At 34.0% G+C, this 25782-nt stretch overlaps 2 protein-coding genes across 3 annotated transcripts; one reads left to right on the forward strand and one right to left on the reverse strand.

Moving 5' to 3' along the window:
- The first annotated feature begins 465 nt into the window (after nucleotides 1-465).
- Nucleotides 466-16312, forward strand: Rab6 (RAS oncogene family member Rab6). Of its 2 annotated transcripts, none has more exons than XM_013321219.1 (6): nucleotides 466-844; nucleotides 1167-1225; nucleotides 2432-2591; nucleotides 10216-10421; nucleotides 10781-10847; nucleotides 15412-16312. In XM_013321219.1, the coding sequence occupies exons 1-6, from the start codon at nucleotides 775-777 to the stop codon at nucleotides 15480-15482; spliced, it is 633 nt and encodes a 210-aa protein (XP_013176673.1). In that variant the 5' UTR covers nucleotides 466-774; the 3' UTR covers nucleotides 15483-16312. The 2 variants fall into 2 exon arrangements, with proteins under 2 accessions (XP_013176673.1, XP_013176674.1); XM_013321220.1 differs by lacking the exon at nucleotides 15412-16312 and adding an exon at nucleotides 12471-15054 and having other exon boundaries at nucleotides 470-844.
- Nucleotides 16313-19658: 3346 nt separating this feature from the next.
- Nucleotides 19659-25429, reverse strand: LOC106123910 (uncharacterized). The gene is made up of 5 exons (XM_013320325.1): nucleotides 25401-25429; nucleotides 25134-25332; nucleotides 21938-22281; nucleotides 20248-20438; nucleotides 19659-20139 (listed from the first exon to the last, which is right to left on the reverse strand). Exons 1-5 carry the CDS (start codon nucleotides 25427-25429, stop codon nucleotides 19910-19912), a joined length of 993 nt encoding a protein of 330 aa, XP_013175779.1. The 3' UTR covers nucleotides 19659-19909.
- Nucleotides 25430-25782: the final 353 nt, after the last annotated feature.

Genomic DNA, 25782 nt, shown 5'->3' on the forward strand with positions numbered 1-25782 from the left:
CTGCGTTGAATTGTTTTCTAACGCATTTAGACGAGTCAACATGGCCTTTAATTGTTGCTGCAGTCCCGCGCACTCACTCACTTTACGTTTTGTTGGTGGCATAATAAATACTTTTTCACCGTTGAAATAGTTATGGCGTAGGCCCTAATCCCACTTCTGATGTTAGGTTAAAAACTGTCTCTCAAATTTGCTAACCACCTTACTGACGCGCATCCACAGAGTAACTGACCCCCCCGCCGAGTCGTTAGCCGTTGCGTCGTACCGTTGAAAAGAATCGTATCATCCCCGACCAATGGCAAGAGCATACCAATGATGCCACCTCTTTTGTAGATAAAATCCTACCGTTCTGCCACCCGTACGGTGTTACCATCTAATACTACTGATTTTTTCTTTATCCTTTTATACTTGAACGAACCTTTAAAATTTGACGTTAAGATGCGTTCAGGATTCATTTTGACGAAATTTCCGAAACTTCGTCTGTATTGTTTGGATTATATTTATTACAAAATAATACTTCTGCAACGAATTGTTGTTAGCAAAATATATTTATATTATTTTGGACTAAAGGTTATGAAAAGTAATATCATTCAATATTAAAATATTGCTGAGTTGGCTCAAACATTGAGCCGTCAGTCTGCCGTAACGTGGCGGCGCTGCGCTCGTGTGTGCCGCAGGAGTGGCCCGAACCGAACTGTCATTGTTCATGTAGTTTTCTGTGATAAGAATTACTGTGAAATTATAGTTTAGCGCATTAAATTAATTATATCCATCACGATGTCTGCTTCTGGTGAATTCGGTAATCCCTTACGTAAATTCAAGCTCGTTTTTCTTGGAGAGCAAAGCGGTAAGTGGCCGTCGAAATTTTTTTCCGTCGTACATTTTTAATACATAGATTCTAGTTTTACGACACGTATTTATATTACTACCAAGATCATGAAATAATATATGTTATTCCATAAAAAGTTGATCGTCCACTGTGCTTGAAACATACTGCAATCGGAAATGGATTTGGCTTGGTATTACTACTGTTCCGAGATGTAGGTTACGAATGGCATCAGATGAACTACATGAAATTCTCACGCAACCTCTTGGCTTCTATCAAGTGGCCTTTGATTATAACTTGTAGACCGATTTGGCGCATTTACACTAGACTTGTGTGTTTTCAGTGGGCAAGACTTCGCTGATCACTAGGTTCATGTACGACAGCTTCGACAACACATACCAGGTGAGTCACTAAAATTCTTATTTGTCTATTTATGCGACTTCTAAAATTATAAACCGATTAAGTTTTCTGTTTCTAAGTATAGTTGCGATTTTTATTGATGGAAAATGTTGAATTAATTTTCATAATTTAAATGGACAGAATTTCGTGTTTTTGTGCACAATTATGTTTTTTGCAAACAAATGTCTTAAAAGTTAAATGAACATAACTTTTCTTAGTCAGTTTTTTAATGTACTAATTTGTTATTCTTATGTGATTTAATTACACTACTTTATTACTGTTGGAAATATATTTCATGACGAAATAAACATTTGTATTTGACCAATTCACTTTCACTTTATCATTAAAATAACTTATTTCAGTGGACAGTTTCATCATATTTTATTGTTTATCACAATTATTTGTAAATTTATAATGATGTATGCATTAACCATATTAATACACTGCAATTAATTAATAAAAACATGAAAAGAAACTGTTAAAATATAACTGTCCTTGTCTAATTTCCATGAGCTATTTTGATTTATCAGATATTATATATTTAACAATATCTTAACAATTAATTTTACATATCTATCAAAGTGTGTTATGATGTTATTTTAATTGTATTAACATAATAGTCAATCTTATCTTTTATAAAAGTTTAAAGATAAAATCTATAGTTATTCATCATTTGTTAAACTTCAAAATTGGTGTATGGATGATAGTTTTTCATCTCCCTGGTCTTATCCTATTCACCTGGGTTTGCACACAAGGTTTTTGACTTAATGTTTTGACTTACGTCCTGTCTGTCGCTACACCTTCTTAGGTTACAACTTTACTTACAAAACATTAAGATTCAATGTTATTTCTATTATTAGATAAGGACAAAGGTTTTGATTTGCTCTGATTTCATCTATTTTAACCATTGAATTGTAAGAATTGGACTGTTTAAATCTATTTATCCCAATCAAAATAAAACCTAAGCTGCAAAAAGTTTATATTGTAAAGGAATAATAATACATTTTTATTACATCATTATATAAATTTTAAAATAGATAAAGACAATAAATTTATTAACTTTTTATCATTGTATAAATATTAATATTTCATGTATGGTAACACAAAACTGAATAAGTCCATTGATATTTAGGACTCCAATAATTTCATATTTCAAATGCATCAACAGTTAACAGAATAGCAAATGTTCAACAAATGTTTTCTTTGTAGGCAACAATTGGAATTGACTTCCTGTCAAAGACAATGTACCTGGAGGACCGTACGGTGCGCCTGCAGCTGTGGGACACAGCGGGACAGGAGCGCTTCCGTTCCCTAATACCCTCATACATCCGGGACTCCACTGTTGCTGTTGTTGTCTATGATATTACCAGTGAGTACTCTTATATTCTTTGCTTTATCAATATATTAGCTGTTGCCGTCAATTTCATCTGCATGGAATTAAAAAGCTAATTGTATTATTCATTACTGAAGGAGACTTTAGAGTAGAAAATCTACGCTAAGGTACTACTCAAGTAACTATTTAATCGATTCTCGGTCTGGAAGTCTCTACCTATCTCGTTGGTCCATTTAGCCAGATACGAAACAAAGTCTCAATCTGTTTCAAATAAAGAGAAGATTGTTGTCTAGGAATTGACTTTTAGTAACAAAGTGTGATGAATAAAAATATAAAACAAAAAAGTACTAAGGGTTATGATAAATAATAAAATTCATAGATTGAATGAAATTGTGTCAAGCAGTTATTAGTTTTGTAATTCTATAAGTATATGTTTGTTTTTAACAGTTTAAGGTCTGTTTATATAGAATTAGCTAACAGATAAAGTAATAATTTAAATTTTATGGCATTTATGTATGTCAAGAAGGTAGATCTCAGACCCCTCGTGGCCGTGAGTGGCGGAAAGCACTCTAAACGTCGCGAATTTAAATCGTTAAACAAAGCACTTGGAAAATTGTTTCATATTTTGTTTTCTCGTGAATTTATACGTGTTTTAAAAATGTAAATTGTATGAAAAGATTTCTTTTTAAAGAATGGTTAGGTTCATTTGGTAACTTGTGTATTTTTTAATTCCGCGCGCGCGAAGTCGCTTGCGGCAGCTAGTCATTAATAATGATTTTAATTTAAATCAATATATACGATATACAATACAATAAGGTTATTCCTAGGCGATATCACATTGCTTTTGCGGTGGCTGTAGCGATTGGCCTCGAGCACCGTCACCGCAAGATATGTGTCTTCAGATGTTATAAACTTAAACACTTGAATAAAACTTTGTACTTTAGTGTATTTTAACGACACTTAAAACTGTTCTAAGTCCAAGGAAGTTTCCAAGTCCATTGTAGGTATTTCTCAGACAGAAGAATTTTTGCGGTATTTACAGTCTTTGGGTACTTAGATATGTACGACATTTGGCTATGAAAAACATTTTCTATAATTATTAAAAACTAACATGATGTAGATTTAATACGTGATATATACTGTCTTCGTCAAAATGTAAGAGTTTCCAGTGGCAAGTTTGCCTGGTAACATTTCTAGAGAAAAGTATTACCAGAGGTAGATGTATTTACTTTATTTACGTTTTGTGATGTAGTTACGGAGCGTCGAGCCTTGCCCGAAGCTTATTAAACATTTTTACGAGCCCGCTCAAAATCGATTTTCTTTCCCGAGCCGACGTACACCCGGCGAATCGAGTTTAACCACAGACAGCGTCTTGTATGACTATCTGGCGCAGTTTCATCTGACTGTATTATTAAACTTACGAATATACATATACATTTTGTATTTTTGTCTCTTGTAATTTCTATTTCTTGATATAAAATATTACTTCGATGATGTAATAGAAAAGGTAATGCAAATTTAAATTGCTACAAGTCATTACTATTTTGATGACCTCATCATTGTTTTTTCAATTTTGCTTTAAAGCGTTTCGAGCGTCAACTAAATTAAACAGCAACCATCTTAGTCTGTTACATATTCTTATTACAAAAATGACTTCACAAATTAAATTAATTTTTAATTCTCTAGATCCTAATTTAGATGAAAACCAATTGAAAATCACGTAGCGTAGGGATGACGTCATCGTACATGTCGATGGTTATCCAGTTGTTTTAGAGGTTGAAAGCCGACAGGAGTTGCCTGCACTGCCACTTGACCCACGACAGTTCATTGAACCAGTCGGAATAAACAGTCTGTACAGATTATACAATCAACACTTTCTGTCATCTCTGTTGATTTACATAATCTATGGTCTAAATATCCACTGCTAAAAACTCACTATGGTACATTATTTTGTTTAAATAAAATCACTGTTTTTGTATAAAGCCTATACCAATATGGTTTTAGTTTTGCTTTTTACAATTTGACATTTAGACGTGAATCATAAAGTCTATGATAAAATCAACATTGAAGGTCGTCCTTAGTCAGAAAGTGCGATTAACTTTATCAATAACAATGACAATAATTTAGATGTTATAAAATATTTTACTTGTTAACGGAAAATAAATGAAAAAATCTAGTATCTAAATAAATATGTTATTACTAGCATTCGCCCGCGATTCGGTCCGTGCGTTATTAAAAAATCTCAATGAGTAGCTTATGTGTTCCATTGGGCTGTTCCGGACATACCTTCAAACAAACATCCATTCATACAAATATTCGCATTTATAATATAAGTAAGATGTCAGATAAACCGAAAAAATATTAGGCTAAGCTTTAATACACCCAAAATGAAGCAATCTCCTTCGCTAATGCCGCGTTACTGCCACTTGGGACTTGGGTTTTAAATAAAGGTGAGCGTGACTCATAGCGAAGCGCGCGAAATGTCTCTAGTGTTAATAAACCTTTTTAAATATATGGTAAAATCATGTTTCTTTCGAATATCACTGTATAAAACGTTTGTAGATGACGACATCAAATGTAACTTTGTATAGATAAATTAATAAATAGGAAGTATAGTGAAGATAATGTGTCTGTGTGGTGCACTTTTTAAAAATTTGGCCGACGATTCGTATCCGTTGTTATTACAGTCCTAACTAAAAGAGTCAATGTTGTCGCGTCTGTAAAAAAAACTGTGTACTAGATTACGTTATAATTAAGCTTTAAATCAAAATTAAGTTTGTATTCTAGTAGTTTATTCAGTTTTGAGTTTAGTAAAGATGAGCATTAATAAATAATTTATATTCTTCACGTTTGTTATATTACTTATGCCTTTATCAAGAAAAAAAAACATTGCGAGTTACGATGTAACACGTTCTGTAAAACTGTTACTTTTATTGCAATGTTACGCGCTTTGAATTTTAGACGGGCTACATTACGTCAGCGCTTAAAATTCACTCTCAACACATTTACATTATTATATTGAATGTTTTGAATGCTCCACAAAAGTTTTTAGATAGAGCTGTCTCCCGTAACTCCATCCGCGCGGAATTAATAAAACTTAATTAGTAGCCTATGTGCCCTTCCAGACTGTGTTCTACATCTGTGCCACATTTCATCGAAATCCATTGAGCCGTTCTGGAGATATCCTCAAACAAACATCCATATAAACTTTCGCATTTATAATATAGTGACTCGAAACAAAAAACATAACGCAAGATTCTATAACAACACTTGTATAAAACCATACTCTGTCTTAACTTCTCTCTCTTTACTTCTTTTTACTCTTTTCTGTCTACTTCTTTTATGAATTGACATTGGAATTAAATGAATTAATTGCAGCTAAGATATTTTTTATACGTTTTCAAATATGCGCGTGTATAACGCAACAAATAGTTTAAGGTTATTCAATTGTAAGATATGAAACTGTTGCTACAATACTTAGCTGTATAATTGCTTGTATATGATTGATACAATTCGATAATACACTTTTGAGGTTTTTGATTTGAATTGGAAATATTGGAAACCACATTTATGTGTATAATTTTTTAAAAAGCTTTGTTGTGGAATTTTAATTTATCGCATTCTTTTTAAGCGTTTGTCTACTTTACTACTAGCTGTCGCCCGCAACACCGTCCGTGCGGAATTAAAAAAAACTTAATTAGTAGACTACGTGTTCTTCCAGGCTACTAATCTACTTCTATGCCAAATTTCAGCGAGATTTGCTGAACCGTTTTGGAGATACCTTCCAACAAACTTCCATCTATCCAAACATTCATATTTATATCAGTAAGAAATAAGAAGTACTTCGGGTTACTAAGCATCGATAATGTGTAATCTTTTACTGTTAGTATTACGTCGCGGTGCTCATTGCGAGGTCGCCGGCACACTTTCAGCGTTTCAGGCTGCAATCGAATCTTTTCACACTACCTATTGTTGCAGCCGAGACTGCACGTTGCAATCTTTTATACCCCCGCACAATAAATATCGGTTTCTTTGCTTTTTACTTAGATGTTACGAAAGTGACAGTCTCACTGAAAATTTCTAGATATCTAGATATTTCTTTTTATTATGATTATAATCAACACACCAAATATCTAGATATTTGGTGTGTTGATTCTTGGTTAATAAATAAATGTAAAATAATTGCTACGTTCAACGATTATATGAAATCCCTTAAGTGTAATAAAATGCAAATATGGTAAAAACAATGAACTTATTAAAAAGCTTAAGAAAGTTTTCAAATATAAAACTGGCTAAGGATAATGCCGACCTAGTTATGAAAAAAAATTATAATAAGGTTGCCAAACTTGCCTTGCTATACTAACGTTTCGGGGTCAACCAATTGTTGTAACTTAAATTTTATAAGATAGTCTGTTTTAAGAGAAATATATTCTTAGAGTCTTAGAGTGTCTTAGAGATTTCTTAGTAATATTATACATGCGAAAGTTAGATGGATGGATGTAATATTCAAATTAAAAAAAGATAAGTCATAAATTTACGTGCTTATAGCAGTCCATTGAGACACGCTACAAAAAGCCAAGTGCGTCGTTAATGGAATGTTGTGGGATGGGAACAGAAACGGTGCGACTCTTCGTTACCGTGAGATCGTAATTTACAGAAAATCATGGTGCGATGTCAGTTTTTCCCGACAAAGAGAGAGAGAGAGAGATTGAGAAATAACAATATCTTTGTGAATGTTTACTGCACTGTGAGGCAAATGCATAAAACGTTCGATATATCGCTAGACACAATCCTACGAGTTCGCGAGATCAAATATTTTATGCATTTCAAATATTGGTTTATTTTAAAATTTAAAGGTATAATAGTTTAATGGAATGAACTAATATGTGTATCTTTGTGTGGGTACCAGATAACCTTGAGTTTCTACACTTCAGTGAAAAAATGCTTTTGCGTGGGATGTATATGAAGTGGGAGGTCCTAATACAGACAGAGGCCTGCGTCTCATTTTACCATTTTTTTACATTATTATAATTTTGTTACGCAACATCGAAACCTCAACCATAAATCTTTAAACACTTTAAAATTATACGTTTTAATAAAATAATATAAAAAAAACAAGAATGCATTGGAAACGAATATATGCAAAATATCTTATTTTCATAATGTATTCTTTCTATTTCTAGTAAATATGCCATATAGTGTATTCAAATTTACTTCTATTTAATTAATAAAATTTTAATAAAATGAACACAAAAAGCGATAAAAGGATTAATGGTAAAAATAAATAATGTTCTTTATGTGTGGCTATAAATGTCAATGGATGTCTAGACAGAGCCTAAGTTTAATCCAGCAAATATTACAGCCGGCCAAGTTTAATAGCTTACATACGGCATTGCGACAAATTGTATTATACAATAATTTTTTTTTCTGGAACAAAAGGAAACAGAGCTAGGGGGGCTATTTTTGGAAATAACATGACCATAACTAAATTCAGTTGGGATTGTACCATTGGTTTGTTTTTAATTGAAAGGTCGTCTTATTAATATGATATAAAAATTGAAATATTTGTATCCGTAGTGTGGCACACTGTGCAACAGTTTAAAATCTAGGTTAGATAAAACGTGTTCTATATTTAAAATTAAAACCGCTGTACAGCTTCTGTTTGCATTATCTACACAAGTACTCTTTTATAAAAAATAAAATTTATTTAATGAATAGGAGAGTTCGCAGTGAGCGGAACTAAGTACGCATACTTACAGAGCCGGTTTTCAGCATATCCGGCGCCCTGGGCGAGAGTTTTACAGCGCCCCCTTATTTAGGTGCTCAGGCGCCCTGGGCGGTCGGCCCACCTCGCCCTACCCTAAAGCTGCTACGGCATACATCTAACGCAATTTGGTTCTAGCAAATCCTTATTGTAAAAATATTTACTGAACAATTCGCAGTGGAAACGATATAAAAACCTGTAGGGATAAACCATACCTAGACTCCAAGAATTTAAATCAAATGAAATTTTTCAAAATACTAGGCAACGATAGAACGAACATATAATTTAAGTTACCAATTTAATAAGAGCTTAAATATTTAGTTATACAGTTTAATTAAGAAAACAATTGCCAAATTAAGTAACACGTTAAGTTTGTCAGAGTTGATTAAATCTGTTTCGCGTTTGTGATTTCTCTCGTTGAAAGTGTTTGACAAACTTGGTTTAGTTTGTCGTGTGACATTTGGCAGAGGGCAAATATTTACTAAATAGGTCGTTGACGAAACCTTTTTGCATTATTGGAAAAGCCAACGTCAAACTGGTAGTTTTATTAAAATAAAAACTTTATGAAACGTTCCGATGGTCCAATATGAACGGAATTAAAATATTTTTCAATAATATATGAATTTTGAAGCTTCAAATAGTTTTGTGGCTTACCGTTGATTTCTGAGACTAAAATATGAAACATAATCATCCCTGTAATTATCTTTGACAAAACACACTGAGTTCTAGCTTAGACCACCAACCAACCACATAGTATTATTTAAATTCCGTATAAATAACAAACTGAAATTGCGCTCGCTCGACAAAAAATATTTTTACTAACATCTCTCATATAAAAGTTCTTAAATCTATCATTTATTTAGTGTAGTAGTGTGTATATACATTGTCAGAAGCTCTATACATAGTATTGTTTCCGCCTCACATATAATCCTTTAGTATCCATTACATTACATTCGTACAATAGTATTACGCCGGTGAATTTGATTGCAAGCCTCTGAGCTGTAAATGTATAGAATTGTTATAAACATTATCTCTAAATATTTCATCAATTTTTTTTATGTTATGCTAATTAATGAATAAATTAATTTGTGTGTGATAAAAAGGTCCGTGAACTCGATATGTAACTGAGGTCATAGGTTGAAAATGTTCTAATGTTCGCTAATAATATTATGATTGAATATTATTATATAGCAGCTTATTTTGGACGTCTATTTAATTATATTTGAAAAACTGACTATATAGCTTAAACCGCCTACTCCAAATCTTACTAATATTAAAAATGCGAATGTATGGTTGGATGTTTGATGAAAAACGGCTGTATGGATCTCGCTGAAATTTGGCACAGTTGTAGAACATAATCTGGAAGAAAGCACAGGCTACTATTTTTTTCTAATTTCGCGCGGACGGAGTCGCAGGCGACAGCTAGTTTTTTTATGTCTTAATCACTGTCTTTGTATAGGTTTCGTAAAAACATCACTAATTGTTTAACGATCTGTTTGAGCAACTGTGAAACAAGCATGTTTTACGATTGCTGTTCGTTTGTAGGGCGCGTATAAAAGCGATAAAGTGTGGCTAATTGCTCGTAAAGCTGTCTTCTGGCGACTCGCCTGGTGCGTCACGACTTACGACCGCTGCTCCGAAGCACTCGCACTTTATACGCTGAATATTAATGCTATTAGATCGATAAATGTGAAAAAACTTAAAGCTCAAAGAAAGTATTAGTAAGACTGTCTGATGTAAAGGTTAGGACACCTTTTACGGTGTCTTGTAGACAAAAAAGTCCACTTAAAGTAACGTTTTCTACGTATAAAATTTGCTGTTGCAAAATTATCAGCGTGAAAGCTAAGTAATTATGTATGTTTCAAGTACTAAATATTGCTTCTATGTTCTTTACAGATGCAAACTCATTCCACCAGACGTCGAAGTGGATCGATGACGTGCGCACAGAACGCGGTTCTGACGTCATCATCATGCTGGTCGGTAACAAGACGGATCTGTCTGACAAGCGGCAGGTTTCCACTGAGGATGGGGACCGCAAGGCGCGTGAGCTGAACGTCATGTTCATTGAGACTAGTGCCAAGGCAGGATACAATGTGAAACAGGTAGGTCGTACTTTTTTTTTATTAGATCTGTTAAAAGAAATTTGCATTCGGCCAAATGTGGCATAATGGTAACTAAGACCTTTGCCTTTTCGATCTAGAAAAAGATAAGTGAAAAATGGAAGAATTGCGCGGGAAATCGAATTGTTATAAACAAAATGTAGTAGTTATTAATGTTTGATGGAATTACTAATGTAAATATGTACACGTATACTTTTAATAAACATTTTTTTTAAAACGAAAAAAGGCATTTTTGTACCTTGACGATGTTTTCAATTTTAATAAGATCTACTTTATTCTATAATCTTATACTCTTACTTGTACAGGACATGCATATTTAACCGTACACCTTAAATTTCCAGCTGTTCCGACGAGTTGCCGCCGCCCTACCCGGCATGGATTCGGCGGAGAACAAGCCTCCTGAAGACAGTATCCTTTTTGACTATACCACGTGTTTACACTCACATACAGTCCACTCACAGCGTCATACACAAGCCATACAGCCCCACTCCTACCCCCAGCCATACATCACTCGCGCCATACACGCACAGTATTGAACACATATATACGTAAATATATTGGATTTGTGTAACCGCTATGTTGTATACGAAATAACGGCTAATGAACGTTCGCGGAGTGTTTTACTAATCTGAATGGACGTGTTTAATAGTTTTTCCAGTGTAAGATTAGTAATGAGGTACTATTTAAAAGTACATATAATTAAGACTACATACAAACTAACAAACAATCCTTATGACATTAATAATACTTGGCAGTAAAGTACCAACAAATCTCCCTTTTGATGTGAATTTTCACATGATTGTAATTGAAAATAAAAAAGGCAAAAGGGTTAAGGGATTAATGTAATAAGTTACAGAGCTTAAATATTCCAGATTTTTTTTTCTATGATTAAAAAAATGTTAGTAACCTCTTTGCTAATCTTACCCTAGTTGTGTTTGCGTTGCGCTAGTGGCGCCCCCCATGTTGGCGTGTGTCGGTGGTGGTTATAAAGTGTTAACATCTATATTGTAAGTAAAATCTTAACATTACTAATGTCTTCTCGGTATGTTGGTAAACATTGCCTTTATTTCCGTCTATACTTTCATTTGCTTATTTCATTTATATTGCTAAGTACATGTAGTTTTATATTGTTTGTGTTTCGGGTTTTTTTATATTTATTATATATTATTTAATTAACACGCAAAGTTATACTTTTTAATGTGGGTTTCCAAGACCAAAATCATCGTTTGATTTTTTTTTATCTCTTTTTTGTCAGGGATGAGATATTTTATATATAGATTGTATTATCAGAAACCCACAGTTAAATTAAGATCGAAATGTCTTTAAAAGTGACTTTTAATTAGGAAGTATAATTTTCACTATTTTTAGGAGCTTTATAGTATTCCTTTAGCGCTTGGTATTAATATAAATGTAAACTGTCATTACAAAAGTTTCCTATCTTTTGCATGTCGCTATATTAATAAGTTTATAAGTACACATTAAAATATCATCCCAACATGTTACATAAGACTTAATTAAGTTATCATCTCATTATTAATTACTATACACTGTCTAAGACGAGGTAAACAAAATAATTATTATAAATATTATTATTTAATTATCTTTAAAATGAAAAAAATAAATTTTTAATCTGTTTCGTATTTTAAATGTCATTCTTTAATTAAACAAGTGTGGTTGTTTATTAACTATTTATTGAATAGTTAGTTGAATATAATGAATATAAGAAAAATAGCGTGCGTTATGGTAGCAAACACTTATGTCCAACGAATAATTGTTGCCAGCGTAGGAAAAAATTTATACTATTTTAAATGTTGCCAATACAAAAACAAATTAATGAGAATAAAATAAAAACAATTTAATATTTTTTTGTGAATTAATTGAACAGTCATCATTTTTTTAAGACAAATATTTTTTTTAAAAGTATATTTAGAAATGTACGAAAGAATAATTTACCGTCGAATCTTAGATAGTGTACATCCAATTTGTTCATATCTGTGTATTAGTAGATGTATATTCCTTAATGCTGTGTAGTGCACGAAGTGATTCTGCGCCAGGCGCCTGGAGACAACAAGGAGCCCGACAGCGGCTGTGCCTGCTAGCTCCCGGGACTCCGCCCTCCGACCTCCGCCCTCCGCCCTCCGCCCTCAGCCCGCGTCGCCACGCCTACCGCTCAGTGCAGCCCAACCTTCACAACAGCCACATTGATACGTACGACTTAAAGAGTTGCATCTTTTATCTTTGTACAGATGTAATTCTTTTCGCCGGATTGTTTGAGATGTCTTTAGAAATGCTTTGTTTCGTTACTTGAAAGTCTTAATTAAGTTTTCTAGAAGTTTTTTGTATTTATTTCAAAAGGTTGGGAACCACTCTTAAGGCAACTAAGGATTACATCGTAACAGGGAATATGTTACCGTATCTCTTGATGTGAGAAAATGGAACGTTTATGGATTGTTTTAGGGTTCAATATCGCGCTACAATCTCGCTAAATTAAATCAATTGAACGTATGTAATGGTGTAATCGATAGTGTCGTGTATTTGTCGCCTTAAATATGAAGAAATGTATAAAGGCATGAGTTTCAATTAATATCAAAGAGAATAATAGGAATACGTTTTAGGGTTCATTTAGACAAGCAGGAATCGTTAGAACTGCGGTCGCGTCAGAGCGAGACAAACGTATGTATTTCCCATAAGTTTATCTCGCTCTGACAGCCGATGACTGTTCGTACGATTCCGGATAATGTCTTAATTAAGCTTTTTGCATCGGCAGTGAAACCCCACGGTTACAAATCCTTTCCCTAATTTGATAATCTTCTTGATATTTTTGATTAACAACTTTTTTTCAAGTTGTGGCATATTTTGGTTTATATCTTGTTTGGTTTTCAATATTATTTAGTGTCAAGTGGTTTATAGCGTTTCATTGTTTAAGGCGACAACACGATCTGATATCTTAATGTACTTGTGTCAGCTTAAGTGATATTAGTTGATAGCGTACTCTCAGCTGGTCCGGCTCACTGCATCATATGTTGTAACGCAACTATTTTCTTATTGATAGTTTAAAAAGAAAGCCGACTTCATAAAAAAAACATTCGCAAACAAAAAAAATATTAATAACAAATTAAGTTTATCAGTTTAATAAACTAATAGGCTCCAAAACTGACATAAGTTGAAAAATTATTTTACTGTGGGGTAGTTACACTATCCCCGGGTCACATAGGCTATATTTTGACTTGTTTTTAGGTTTTCGTACCTCGAAAGGAAAAAAAAGGAACCCTTATAGGACCACTTTGTTGTATGTCTGTCTGTCAAGACCCGGTTTTTATTCCGCGCGGATGAATTCCTTGAAAACTGGTGTATTCTATACATGTCTTTATAATAGCTTTTAGTAAGCGTGAGTTAAAATAGTTGCGTTCCAAAGATATTTGCTTTCCGCGCAATAAACGTGTTAAGTAAGCTAAATGTTTTAGGTCTATAAGACTGAACTAATATCCACGGAAGAATAAAGGCCGATGTACACGGACTATTTCAAGCAATTGTTGGGTTATTAGCGTTTGAATTTAACTATACACGGACCGCCGTTTGCTTATATTGCTGGTTGTTTGTAGCTGTCTTTATATGTTGACCCTAAGGCGTTAATAATTTGTAAAGCGCTAAAAAATGTCAATTGAATAAAGCAATATTGTACACTTACGACTCTTTACATTTGTATTTTGTGGACGAGGCGTTTTTACGTCGTGCAATTTTATTACCATTTATTTACAAACAACGAGACGCTTTTTTTCGATGAAATTAGTAAAAGTTAGGGTAAATTTAAGGGCTGTTTACGATTTGTGTTGAGAGATTGCGATTGCGCCAAGCGTAGTTTACAGTAGGTTAGCATTTTTTGGGAGCTGTTCTGTGTTGTATATAGCACGCGTCTGTGTGGACCTCTATACTATTTGAAATTACCAAAATAAAAATAAATAAGCAGTAATAAATGTTTTACTTTAATACCACATTATATATTTAAAAAGAGAGGTCCCACAGTAATTGTATATTAAGTATTTATTACTTTAGTGCTTAAGGCAAAAAAAATCTTATGACTTTAATAATCAGACTACTTTTTTCTATTAGTGATATTTTCACCGCTAGCCTTCTTATGACATTTACATAATATATTATGTATTAATTTACACATTATGTGTATTTTGAGATGCGTCATTCCAGCGAGCTTTTATATATTCGGTAACATTTGGACATGGGCGTTTGCAGATTTTGAAGAGATTCATAATATATTATAGATTTATTTATATTGTGATTTATTATATGTTTTCTTTTTAATTTTAGAATTATAAATCTTACTTTATTAGTTATATTCCCAAACGATGAGCAATATTTAATGAATTCCATGTTTATTTATGTTTTTTTTTGTAATTTTTTTAAGTAATATACGAATTTGCTGACCGTACATGACTTGTTTTGTGTACCGTACGGCTTGCAGTTGAATTGAGGATTGTTCACCTTTTTAGTAGATTATTAATGTCTGCTCGATTTGATAATCTCGTATGTTGACATGTGTAAATATCAAGTACCGAACCTCACGCTGATAATGATTTTAATAAAAACTTTAAAACACCTTCATAATATTGTTTAAATTTTGTTCCTTCTCATAACAATGTTTTACTAAACTGATACAAAAAAGGCTAAACACTCACGTATATTCGTCCGGTAGCGGCTGTTTATTATAATGTCTTACGAAAGTTTGAATAATTTAATTGTTTTACTGTTAAACGTAGGTAACTACGGAATTCCAGTAGACAGAACTTTTATTATGGTTAACTGTTAAAAATTGATCTTAAATATGTACGTGGCTCAACATGCCTTTGGGAGGGTCCAGATCTGATAATAACGCAGTTAGCAAAGTCTGATATATTGAATTATAATAAATGGATAGTCTACATATTTTTCAATGATATCCTTAACCCAGTGTGTGTAGCCGTGGATCTGCAGACGCAGTCTCCGATGGGCTCCGAGCAGGAAGGCAGCGAGAGCGGCTGCGTGTGCTGAACGCCTCCCCCGCATCCCCCGCGCACATCGCTTCTCCACTCCCCGCCAACACCCTGACATACGCACCCCTACGCGATCTTCGTACAGTACAGCCGGCGTAAATAGGAATATGTTGTGTCGCCAGTCACTTGCAGCCTTATACACACTGCATACTTTAGTTAGCTTTAGAGAGTGAATCTTGCGATGTCTTATACGCCTGTTTGCGTAGACTTAAAGAAATAATAATTTTGCAGAGTAAGCATCAAAAGTCCTATTGCTTTACGAAGTATAAGACGGCTACATCTTTTTTCGCACTTTAATAATGATACTAACGGGCGTATATGCGTAAATCTACGTTTAACTAATGTGGTGTGTATGGGCTCTTTGGATGCGTTAGTACATAAATTTATTTCGCGCCATTTTTGGTTATTTGTAACAAACCTGTAAGAGTATGTCGAATAGTTGGTGTAGAAAATAATGCGCACTTCCGTAAACCCTATTTGCTATCTTCGTCTCGGATTAATTAGAGTTATGTTAGTTGGATAATTGTAGAATAATATTGGATACTCTTTACAACACGATTGCAGATCGAAATGTTTACATCTTTACACTGTATTTCAATACATGATTATAACCACGAATAGACAGACTAGAAAGATGTTTTGCATTTTATTTATCTTAGCACAAACATAAAATGGTTTCTCTTTCTTTCTCTTACTATCTGATCTCGAATGTATTACATTATTAAGTAGATTTACTGCAAGTAGGAAATTAATTATAAATCTTCTATTTAGATTCTTGTTAAATTTAGCACAATTTTACTTATTGATTATAGAAATATCGGACTGATACATTACTGTTTTAGTTGCAACTAATGACCCGTGAAATTTATATGTAAATCATTGTCGACCGAATTGTGCCTAATTGCTAAATATATTGTTTTGTACCCAATTGATAAAAGCGATATAATGGCCGTTACACACTACACTGAAATTTTTAAATCCATACTTATGAAACTATAATTTTCATTCGAAGCCATACTGCCAATCGACCGTAGTTTACAGAATTATATAGAAATGCGACGGCACAGTATTTAGTTGGTTGCTATAAAAGGTTGTAACTGCAGATAGCTACTACATATTGAATTTTATGTTGATCTTATGTGTGTAGCAAGCATTATAATATTGTTTAAAATTTTTGATAATATTCTCATTGTTTAGGTCTTCAAGTTCATATAATAGTTTTGGCTTTTGAGATGTCGTATGTTTGCTTAACAGTATTTTTTTTATTTTTGTGTATGGAAAGGGTCAAGTTCTTAAGGTTCGTGGAATGTCAAAAGAGTGCTAATTGGTGCGAGTGTACCGAATAAGGCAACATTTGAATTCGCATTTACACGGCGTTGTACTCAAAGGGTTACAATATAAGCGACGTTGTTTATTCTAATATTGAGGTAGAAGTTTAGGAAATACTTAAGACTGGGTAAAATATATGACTTCACCGGCACGGAATAGAGGGGAGCAAGTTTGGGCGACGATTTCAGTTTATTTTTCAAACATAATTGAGAAATACAGCAGGTGATAGTGTTTGCAGTTTGATGGCTCCAACGTAAATAATCGTATGACAAAATTTTACAATTTGTACACTGTTCATTGTTTTTTTTAATAATAAAATGAATGCAGCTATTACTCAATTGTTCTTAATTTAAAATGCGGCGACATTAGTCGTAAGCTATCTCCTGTAAATTGCATTACGATTATTAATATATGATTATTTACGTAGGAATTATTAAATTATATAAATGTCACTATTATGAGAATAACGTAATGTCAATAAAAATATTATTCCCATAAAAAGCTTGCCGTATTTATACTTTTTTTTCATTTTTTTACATTTTATATTTATTTCTATGTCATTTTATTCAAGATATTATTATTTAGTACACAAAAATAGCTTCAAATCACTGCAGATTTTATTAGTACAGTTATATTAAAAAAGTCAAACTTAATAGCGGCTCGTGGTAAACACCGACGAATAGAGTTACATCTCATCGGATGGGTATGTCTGGCATAAATGTTTTAACAGCGTTTCATGCGAAATTAGAAGCCGCTATAAACTATGAATTGAATTATACCAAATATGAAAGTAATAAACCAAATGGAAATAACAATTGTGGTTTAATTGTAAGATAAAAATAACATTCGTGAGCACAGTGAAATATTTATTTTTAATGTGTTACTATGTTGATTTATATGTAAGGCAAAGCCAGATAGCTTGATCGGTGTGATTTTGTGTTTAAATATAAGACGATATAAAATGTTCATGAATTTTCATATTCAGTATCACTGCCGCTGTTTTATTTCTAAAACGGTCTAAATATGGTTCTTAGTAAATTTATATAACATCTAAATGTTTTTTATGCAATAATTTTTAGTCAATCCGTAAGTCTTGGGTTGTTTCACATGTACGCGACGTGCTTTAGCTTCGTCATAGTTAATATTGTTTATGGTAATTTAAAATTAGCATAATATTCCAAATATTAAAAGCATTTTAAATATCTATGGTGTTTCTTTTTCTGTCTCCTGTTAAAAGTTTAGTTGAGGTAGTAATGAACATTTTCCAAATAAGATATGACCTAAAGGTCTATGTTACCAGGTCATAAAATTAAAAAAAATATTAGTTAAGGTTTTAAGCTGGCTGGATATAATTAATTTAATCGAATTTAGCCATTTAAATTTACAGAATAAGGATACCGCTTGGTTTACTGAAGGTTGATCAGGAAAATTTGCGAGAAGATACATAGAGTTTTGACATATCGCAAATATTCATGATATACATCTGGTGTGTCTATGACAGCTACTCTTCACAGATAAGAATCAAAATAATAAATCGTATAGTCTGTAGGAATATTTATTCAAAACTATGTACAAATTATATTTATTTTAATTAGTTAATATTGAAATAAGTTTATTTACAATAATTGCTTTTACTTTTCTTGTAACATTTACATTGTTAACAAGACGTGTAAGATTTCTCGTAATTTTTCTAATTCGTTGTGCATTAATTTTCATTTATAATTACTAAATGTGGAACACTGAATAAAATCTGATCAAACAGAAGTTACAAGTAAATATAGAATTAAACATTTGTCTTGTAAATAAAAAAATAAACGTAAAAGTGTGAAAATGTTGTTTATCTCTGACTTTATTGTATTTATACCTATCTTAAATATAAAATTTAGTCTTTTAATCATAAGCTATTTTGTTATTTATACAATTTCTTTTAAATATATGGCACAATAACTGAGTCTAGAAGAGTTACTTTCGAAAGAGTTAATTTTCATTATTAACAATGCTTTTGGTAACCTTTTACACTATTATATAAGGTCAGGTTTCACTGCAACATCACTTGCGCATAAATATGTAATGCATCGACTCGCATTCTACTTGAAAAAAGGGTATATTCGATAGTTTTGTACACTTTTTGTCAGTAAAAACTCACCTTAATAAATTTCAATTGGAATTTTCTTATTTATTTCATTTTAGTTAAGTGAAAAGTACGAACAGTTACTATTTACAACAATATATAAAATCTGATAGAAATTCTATTTTATAAAATCTACGATTTACAATTTACCGAACAGTATTTTATAATATAAATTTTATATTAAATGTCATAAGGGTCGCTATACACTTGCTTTATACAGATAGTACCGACAACTTAGAACAAGCCATTTTGGTCTGATCAAAACAACCTGTGTACACCGGCCCTTATACTGGAATAGTTTTCTTGAAGATATTTTAACAATTCTATCTATTATATTATATAATTCAATGTTTTTTTTTCACAATTTTAATAAGTTTTTAACATACTATATGTATGTGTAGGAAGCAACAATTAGATCAATATGTTATTAATTATAAACATTACCGTGCCAACTTTACAACCAACATTTGCCAAAATTATAAACATCCATCTGAAATTAAGACATAAAAGAATTTATTTTCCAATGGACCAATTGATTCTATGGTGTCGTTCAACTCTTTATACAGAATATTAACAATTATTTATATTATACTAAAATAGTTCAAATTCAAATATTCACTATTATAATACTTTGGTATATATAGTATTAGTAAGATATTTATCTTATATTATCTTAGTTTCATAGTAAGATTGATGTTTTTATTTGGCTACTGGAGAATATTTTATATAGGTAGTAATTTGCAGTTATAATTAATTTATATTTTAATTTTCACATAGATATAAGCCAAGGTTTTTTGCAACAGTTTTTACTACAAAATCTTGGAATTTGCAGGCGTTTTGCTGTTCATCAAAAATATCACTCACGAATAGTATTTCCACTTATACACTTTGTCACGAAACTGACGCGATTAAGAAATCGTTCAAACGTCAAAGAGCAGCGCAATATTGTGCTGCGAGGCGCGTCGCTAGTAATGTTCAGGTGGGTGCGGTCCGCGGAATGCGCGCGTCTGTGTGGCGTGGCCGTGCGTGTGCGCGTGCGCCGCGTGGTTCGCGTGTGCAGCGTGCGCGGCGTGCGTGCCGTGTGTGAGTGTGCCATGCGCCGCATAGCTACCGTACGCACTATCCTCGGATGACAGAGGCCCGCGCCGCGGCCCCGAGCTGTACACTGATTCGCGACGTTCTTGTCCTGATGCACCTGCAATTGGTAAACTTATTGTTTCAAGCTGATAAATTTTACAATAATTTGGGTATTAAAAAAATTGTATTACCAAGCCCAGACAGGGCTCAATGAAGGGTAACGCACCTGCGGGTCCTGGGCGGATGCCGTTTGGCGCGGTGCCGTAGGCGGGGTCGCGCTGTGCGTTGTGCGCGTTCTGGTTGAGCGCGAGGGCATGCGCGGCCGGTCGCAGCAGCAGCGACTGCGCCGCGCCCAGCGCCCCAGCCCCCGCGCCGCCTCCGGCCGCGCTACTGCCCTTGCTGTACACCGACTGCGACCTACCATAACACAAAAGACACCAGTTTAAAAGCCTTTCGAATGAGAACATCCCAATGGAGCCTTTATTAGGATTTACTTATTAGTACCACATTTGCTTTTTTAACAAATTAATAGTTTTATCTGAATGCATACATCAATGTAAGATTCGTCCATTTTGTATTCGATATAATTTAGCAATCAAGTATTAAAGCTGTATTTGTTAAATTATGTAGCAACACTCTGGTTTGTAACTACATAAAATGATTCTCAGTATACTCAAGGAGTCGAATAAAGTATGGTTTAATTAAGCCGTAAGTTTTTCTCCGGCGTCGTTTAATCAATGCCGGCTCGTGTGAGGCACGCGTATGCCGCCCTAATTGGACCCTCCTGCCCATTCCTCAATCCTTTCTCCTCCCGACTCCTCAACCCCCATTCTTACTTATACAAGCAGACTCGCGTTACTATTTGGACCTCGTTAACTTAATCAACTGTTGTTGACAATGTGTTAATTTGCTGCGAGAATTCTTGTTTGATTTAAGATATTTTATTTTTATAATTTTACGTTGCTTAAGGCATTTAACTATCGATAAATATAATCGATACAATTTTATCTTTGGAAACATTTTGAAACAGTGAAGTTATAATTAAGAATTCTGAGTTGATCGTGATCAAAAATTCCGCTTTTAAAAATTAATATGGTAAAAATGTTTAACGGTATATTTTAACTTTAATTACTTGCAATTTAAATAATAAATTGAACACAATCGGTCCGGAGCTCGTACTGTAATGTTGTTGTTTGCATTGTTTTAAATATTTTCCATTCGTGAGTAACTTTAATTACAGATTCCTGAGTGTAAATTATTTTATACGTTTTTCTGGTTATTTGCAACAGTATACGAATATAGATTTCCAGATTTTACATTAAACATGTAAATGTATTTTATTCTTTAGCCTTGTATCTTCGTGTTGTACACGTAGTCTCGAATTCGCAACGTAATAAGATGAGACAAACTTTATTAAATTTGCGAAAGCTCTTTTGCTTATTCAGTTGATGTTTGAGATTCGTAGCGTCGGTTGAGTTTGTACGTGGAAGCTTATCTCATCTGATTAAGTAACCAGTGGTCCATGACTGGTGACCTACACGTACAAAAATCTCACAATTTTACTGTGAGCATATTTATAGCGACTTTAAAGTTTACTTTTCTTTTGTTTATTGCCGGTTCAGGATATTACAGTTAAAGTGTGGTTTTTATCACAAATTTTGCACAAGAAATTCGTAAAGGATATTCCGGTTTCTCCAAAAACTTCATTGAATTAGCGATCTTTTGTGAAAACAAATTCATTAATGCATCATGATATACGTTCTAGAAACACGAATTAAAAGATGGTGAAAGTATTACTTTCTGAAACTCGCCGTTGTATGTATAGACTAGAGGCTACTCTAATAACTATTGACTACGCGAACTACAAGAGCCACAACACCAATAGTTACGTGAGACATGTCGATCCGTCGGCTGACCTGTGCAGCGCGTGGCGCGCGGGCGGCGGCGAGCGGCAGTACAGTGACTTGCTGCCAGAGTACAGTGGTTCAGTATTGTCTGGTCGCGGCGCTGTCGCGGAGCAGTATGAGGGCGCATGTCGGTAATGATGCGTCGGGAATGCAGGCTTGTCCAACTCGTCCAGGTCTCTTGGCGAGGAGGCGCGGGAGTTGGTGTTGGCGCGGGGCCGTCGCGTGCCCCACTCGTGCAGCAGCGCGCACGCCACGCCGCCGCCCAGACCGCCGACCCAGCACACCCAGTGGCTCTCCCATCGGGATAGCACGAAGGATGGGCCCAGTGATCGAGCCGGGTTCAATGAAGGCATCTGAAATCAAAACGTAGTGTGTAAATTGTAGACTAGCATATTCAGCTATGTATTTCCATGTACTTATATTATTTGTATGTCGTAGTTTATTTCCGTGTTCGATGTCACAATCGTCAGGCGATTTTACCTGTGCACTGAACAGCGCTGACGCCGATTGTTCCAAAGTAAACTATTCAAAAGCTGTCTGATCGAACAATGCTGCTATCAGGCTGCTATACCTGCAGAATTCCTGCTATCCACACACTCAAACCAATCACGTCTTTATACACATGATCACAAGGACTACAATTAACGGCACCTGCTTCGAGCAATTTTTACCTTTTATATAGCAACGGAAACGAGAGAGCGATTCAAAAAAAATGTCTCCATTCAAAGGGCTCCGTGCAATTACTCGGTACGAAGACGTAACAAATGCAGCCTACCTGCGGGCGCTGCGTGTGCCCTGCAATCTTATACAATGAATGTTTTGTCCATCTGTTACCTTTCTACTTTTGATTTATTTATAGCGAAGGTTTTTGCAGTTCACAAGTAAATCAATGGTAAATGTAATCGAATCGCAGTAAGAATAACACAATCGTGCAAACTATACGTAACATAAATTTATTTTCACTTCTACAATTATAACAGCTTTGTATAACATTAAATCTATCAATGTAGTTGCAATTTGTTTATTTTCTGTTAGATAACCTCAAAATATAGTTAAAATAGAATTCGTTACGCTTGACGGTTTTATCTTGAATGCAACATGAGATGAAATGCTGAATCCTGACGCAGAATAGTTTCCAAGAAATGCCGAGAGGCATGAGATGGCATGAAAGAAATTCCTTTTCATTGGAGACTCGTAATGTCTGGTAATTAAGACGCAGACAAAGAGTTATTGTTATTGTTGAAACGTTTTGCGACGGACACAACGCCGTGGACTCAAGCTCTATTGAGGTGTAATTAATTTTGAAATATGACTTTTTCAGTCTTAATTATTACAATTTTTGAAAGAATAAGTGAATGTTAATTATTTTTGTTTCTGTTATTCATAATATGTATGATTTTGGTAAACATTTGCTTGCGTTGTAAATTGTTAGTAAGTTTATGACAAATTTAATTAAAAAAATCTTGTTACGTAAAACTGTAGCACAGATAGCATTTTTGTATGTTTGGTATCCAATATTAAAATCCATCCGCACAACTGTAGGCACAATAAACCAATATAAAGCATACGAATGTATGGGATATATATTGTAAAACGTTACGTAAGAAAAAGGAATCTTTGTACACTCCCGCGATTTTTTTTACACCGCACTCACTTCAACAGATGGACAGATGGAACAAAAAAACCCCGGATCCAGCATCTGCCGTCAGAGGCCGATACAATGCGCAGGTAGGCGAGCCAAGCTTCACTTAGGGTTGCCAAAATCAATAATCCCACTAATTTCAATTACTCTTGACTTAAAACAACGATGTTCACCCTTGATCGTTTGCAACGACTAGAAAAAAGATGTTCGTTTTTTACATCATTTCTAAACCGTAGCCCGAATATACCATGCAAACCCGAAAGAGTTGGTCAAACAAGAGGCAGCAGTCCTTTTTTTATTTCGGGGGAGGGGAGGGATCTTTACTCACATATACCCTGCTCCATGGGCTAAACAGTGTTATATACCTACTAAAATCCTCTCGGTGGGCATCTAGTACGCGAGACAAAACGAGATGGCAACCCTAGCATTAGTATAATCCTCGGCGAATCGGCGAAGGATCGCCATACAATATTTTCTGCTTATGATTCAAGCAATGCCCAATATTTTACGGCCTATAAAATAGTTTACGTAACCGGTGTTGCGGACTGCTTATTTGATTATTCTAGAAATTTCTATTTCATGTTTGCAGATTATCATTTTATTTGCTTATTGAGTTAAACATATTTGTGTTAATTTTGATAAAATATTTAATTATGCTCTCCCTCTCATTGCGTTGGTGTGTTATTATGAAAAACAGGTAAATATTCACTAAAAAGATGATGAAATATTGACTAAATAGTATATAAATAAATAAGTAGATAGGTTGGATCGTATAACATACAATTCAGAGAATGAAATCAGAGTTTATTCCTTTAGGTATCCTTAGCTACGATGGTCAATATCTAAGTATTGTAGGCAGTACGCCAGGAGCGATTAGACTCAACAGAAACTCGTAAAACAAGCCAGTCCGGCTGGGTACAATTTATTGAGGGCGTACCCACATAAAGATCGGCTGTTAGTCCCAATAAATGTTACTGATTCGATCTTATCTAATGAATAATTCCGAGTTTTAATCTAATTAAATCGAATTAAGTTCTTAGTTGATCCAAGCGTTAGTTATAAATATTCAGTTTTGTAAAACTGTAGTACTGATTTAATTTAAGTAAATTTTGAGAAGAAGACACTTAAACCCTCGAAATTATAATCTAAAATGTAATTAATGTTTCCAAGACACTTCAACTGAACAAAGAAAATTGGAGAAAGAACTTAAATTGTAATTCAAAAACAATTTTAAGATAGTTAATTTCTAACATTTTTCATATTAAAATAACTATTACTTTTATCAAGCAGAGAATCATTAAACATTGTAAATTATTCTACGGAGAATTCTCATAGCTTGATACTGTAATTTCTGGAGAAATTTATGAACAACAATTTTATTTTAAAAGTAAATTTATGAACGTAATTTTCACAAATAACTTCCAATTTCGATTCAGGTCTTACATAATTTCTTTTATTGAAGTCTATTATTGTACCGTAAGTTGAAATCAGTAGTATGGTAAGAATTCTATTTATTGGCACCTAATTAAAACTGGCCATTTGTAAAGTTATGTGTCAACTTACAGAGACGAAGCTTGCAGCGCAGTATGCTGCGCCTAGGAGTGCAGGCGCAGCGCCCGTCCAGCGGCGCTCCATGCAGGCGAAGTGCGCGGCAGCCACCAGCCCCGAGAGTAGCAACTCAGCACCAAGCCGCTCCCACGCCGCCGCCCCGCCGCCCGGCAGCGAAGCGGCAAGGCTACCCGCATAGCCCGGCACACTCACACTGCAAATACACAACACAAATTAGTTGTTAATTATTTGATTTGCATTATGGAATGCTCAAACACATACATATTGCTATCAACAACAACATAACGCATGCCCTTACCCCAAAGGAGTAGACAGAGACCATGGACCTCTTAATACTGCTCTTGTTATGCTATGTTTTATACCATTCAATATATTAGAAAAAATGAAATAACAATGTGTTTTAAATCGGATTTTTGATAGAACCATACACATATTGAACACAAACAAATAAACATCTGAGAAAACAAAGTCCAGGGAATTTGACGTAAGGTGAGCCGTAGTACTAGTAGCTTTAGGATAGAGAAATAGTTAAGGGAAAGAAAAGAATATAAGGATGCTAGAGAGACGTGACATTGGGTCTTGCTATGAAGTATCAATTACGGAGTCATAGAAACATGCATTGGTATTGTCTCGGTCTAACTGA

Source organism: Papilio xuthus, unplaced genomic scaffold, assembly GCF_000836235.2.
Source record: "Papilio xuthus unplaced genomic scaffold, Pxut_1.1 DF825946.1, whole genome shotgun sequence".
In the NCBI taxonomy this organism is placed as follows: domain Eukaryota; kingdom Metazoa; phylum Arthropoda; class Insecta; order Lepidoptera; family Papilionidae; genus Papilio; species Papilio xuthus.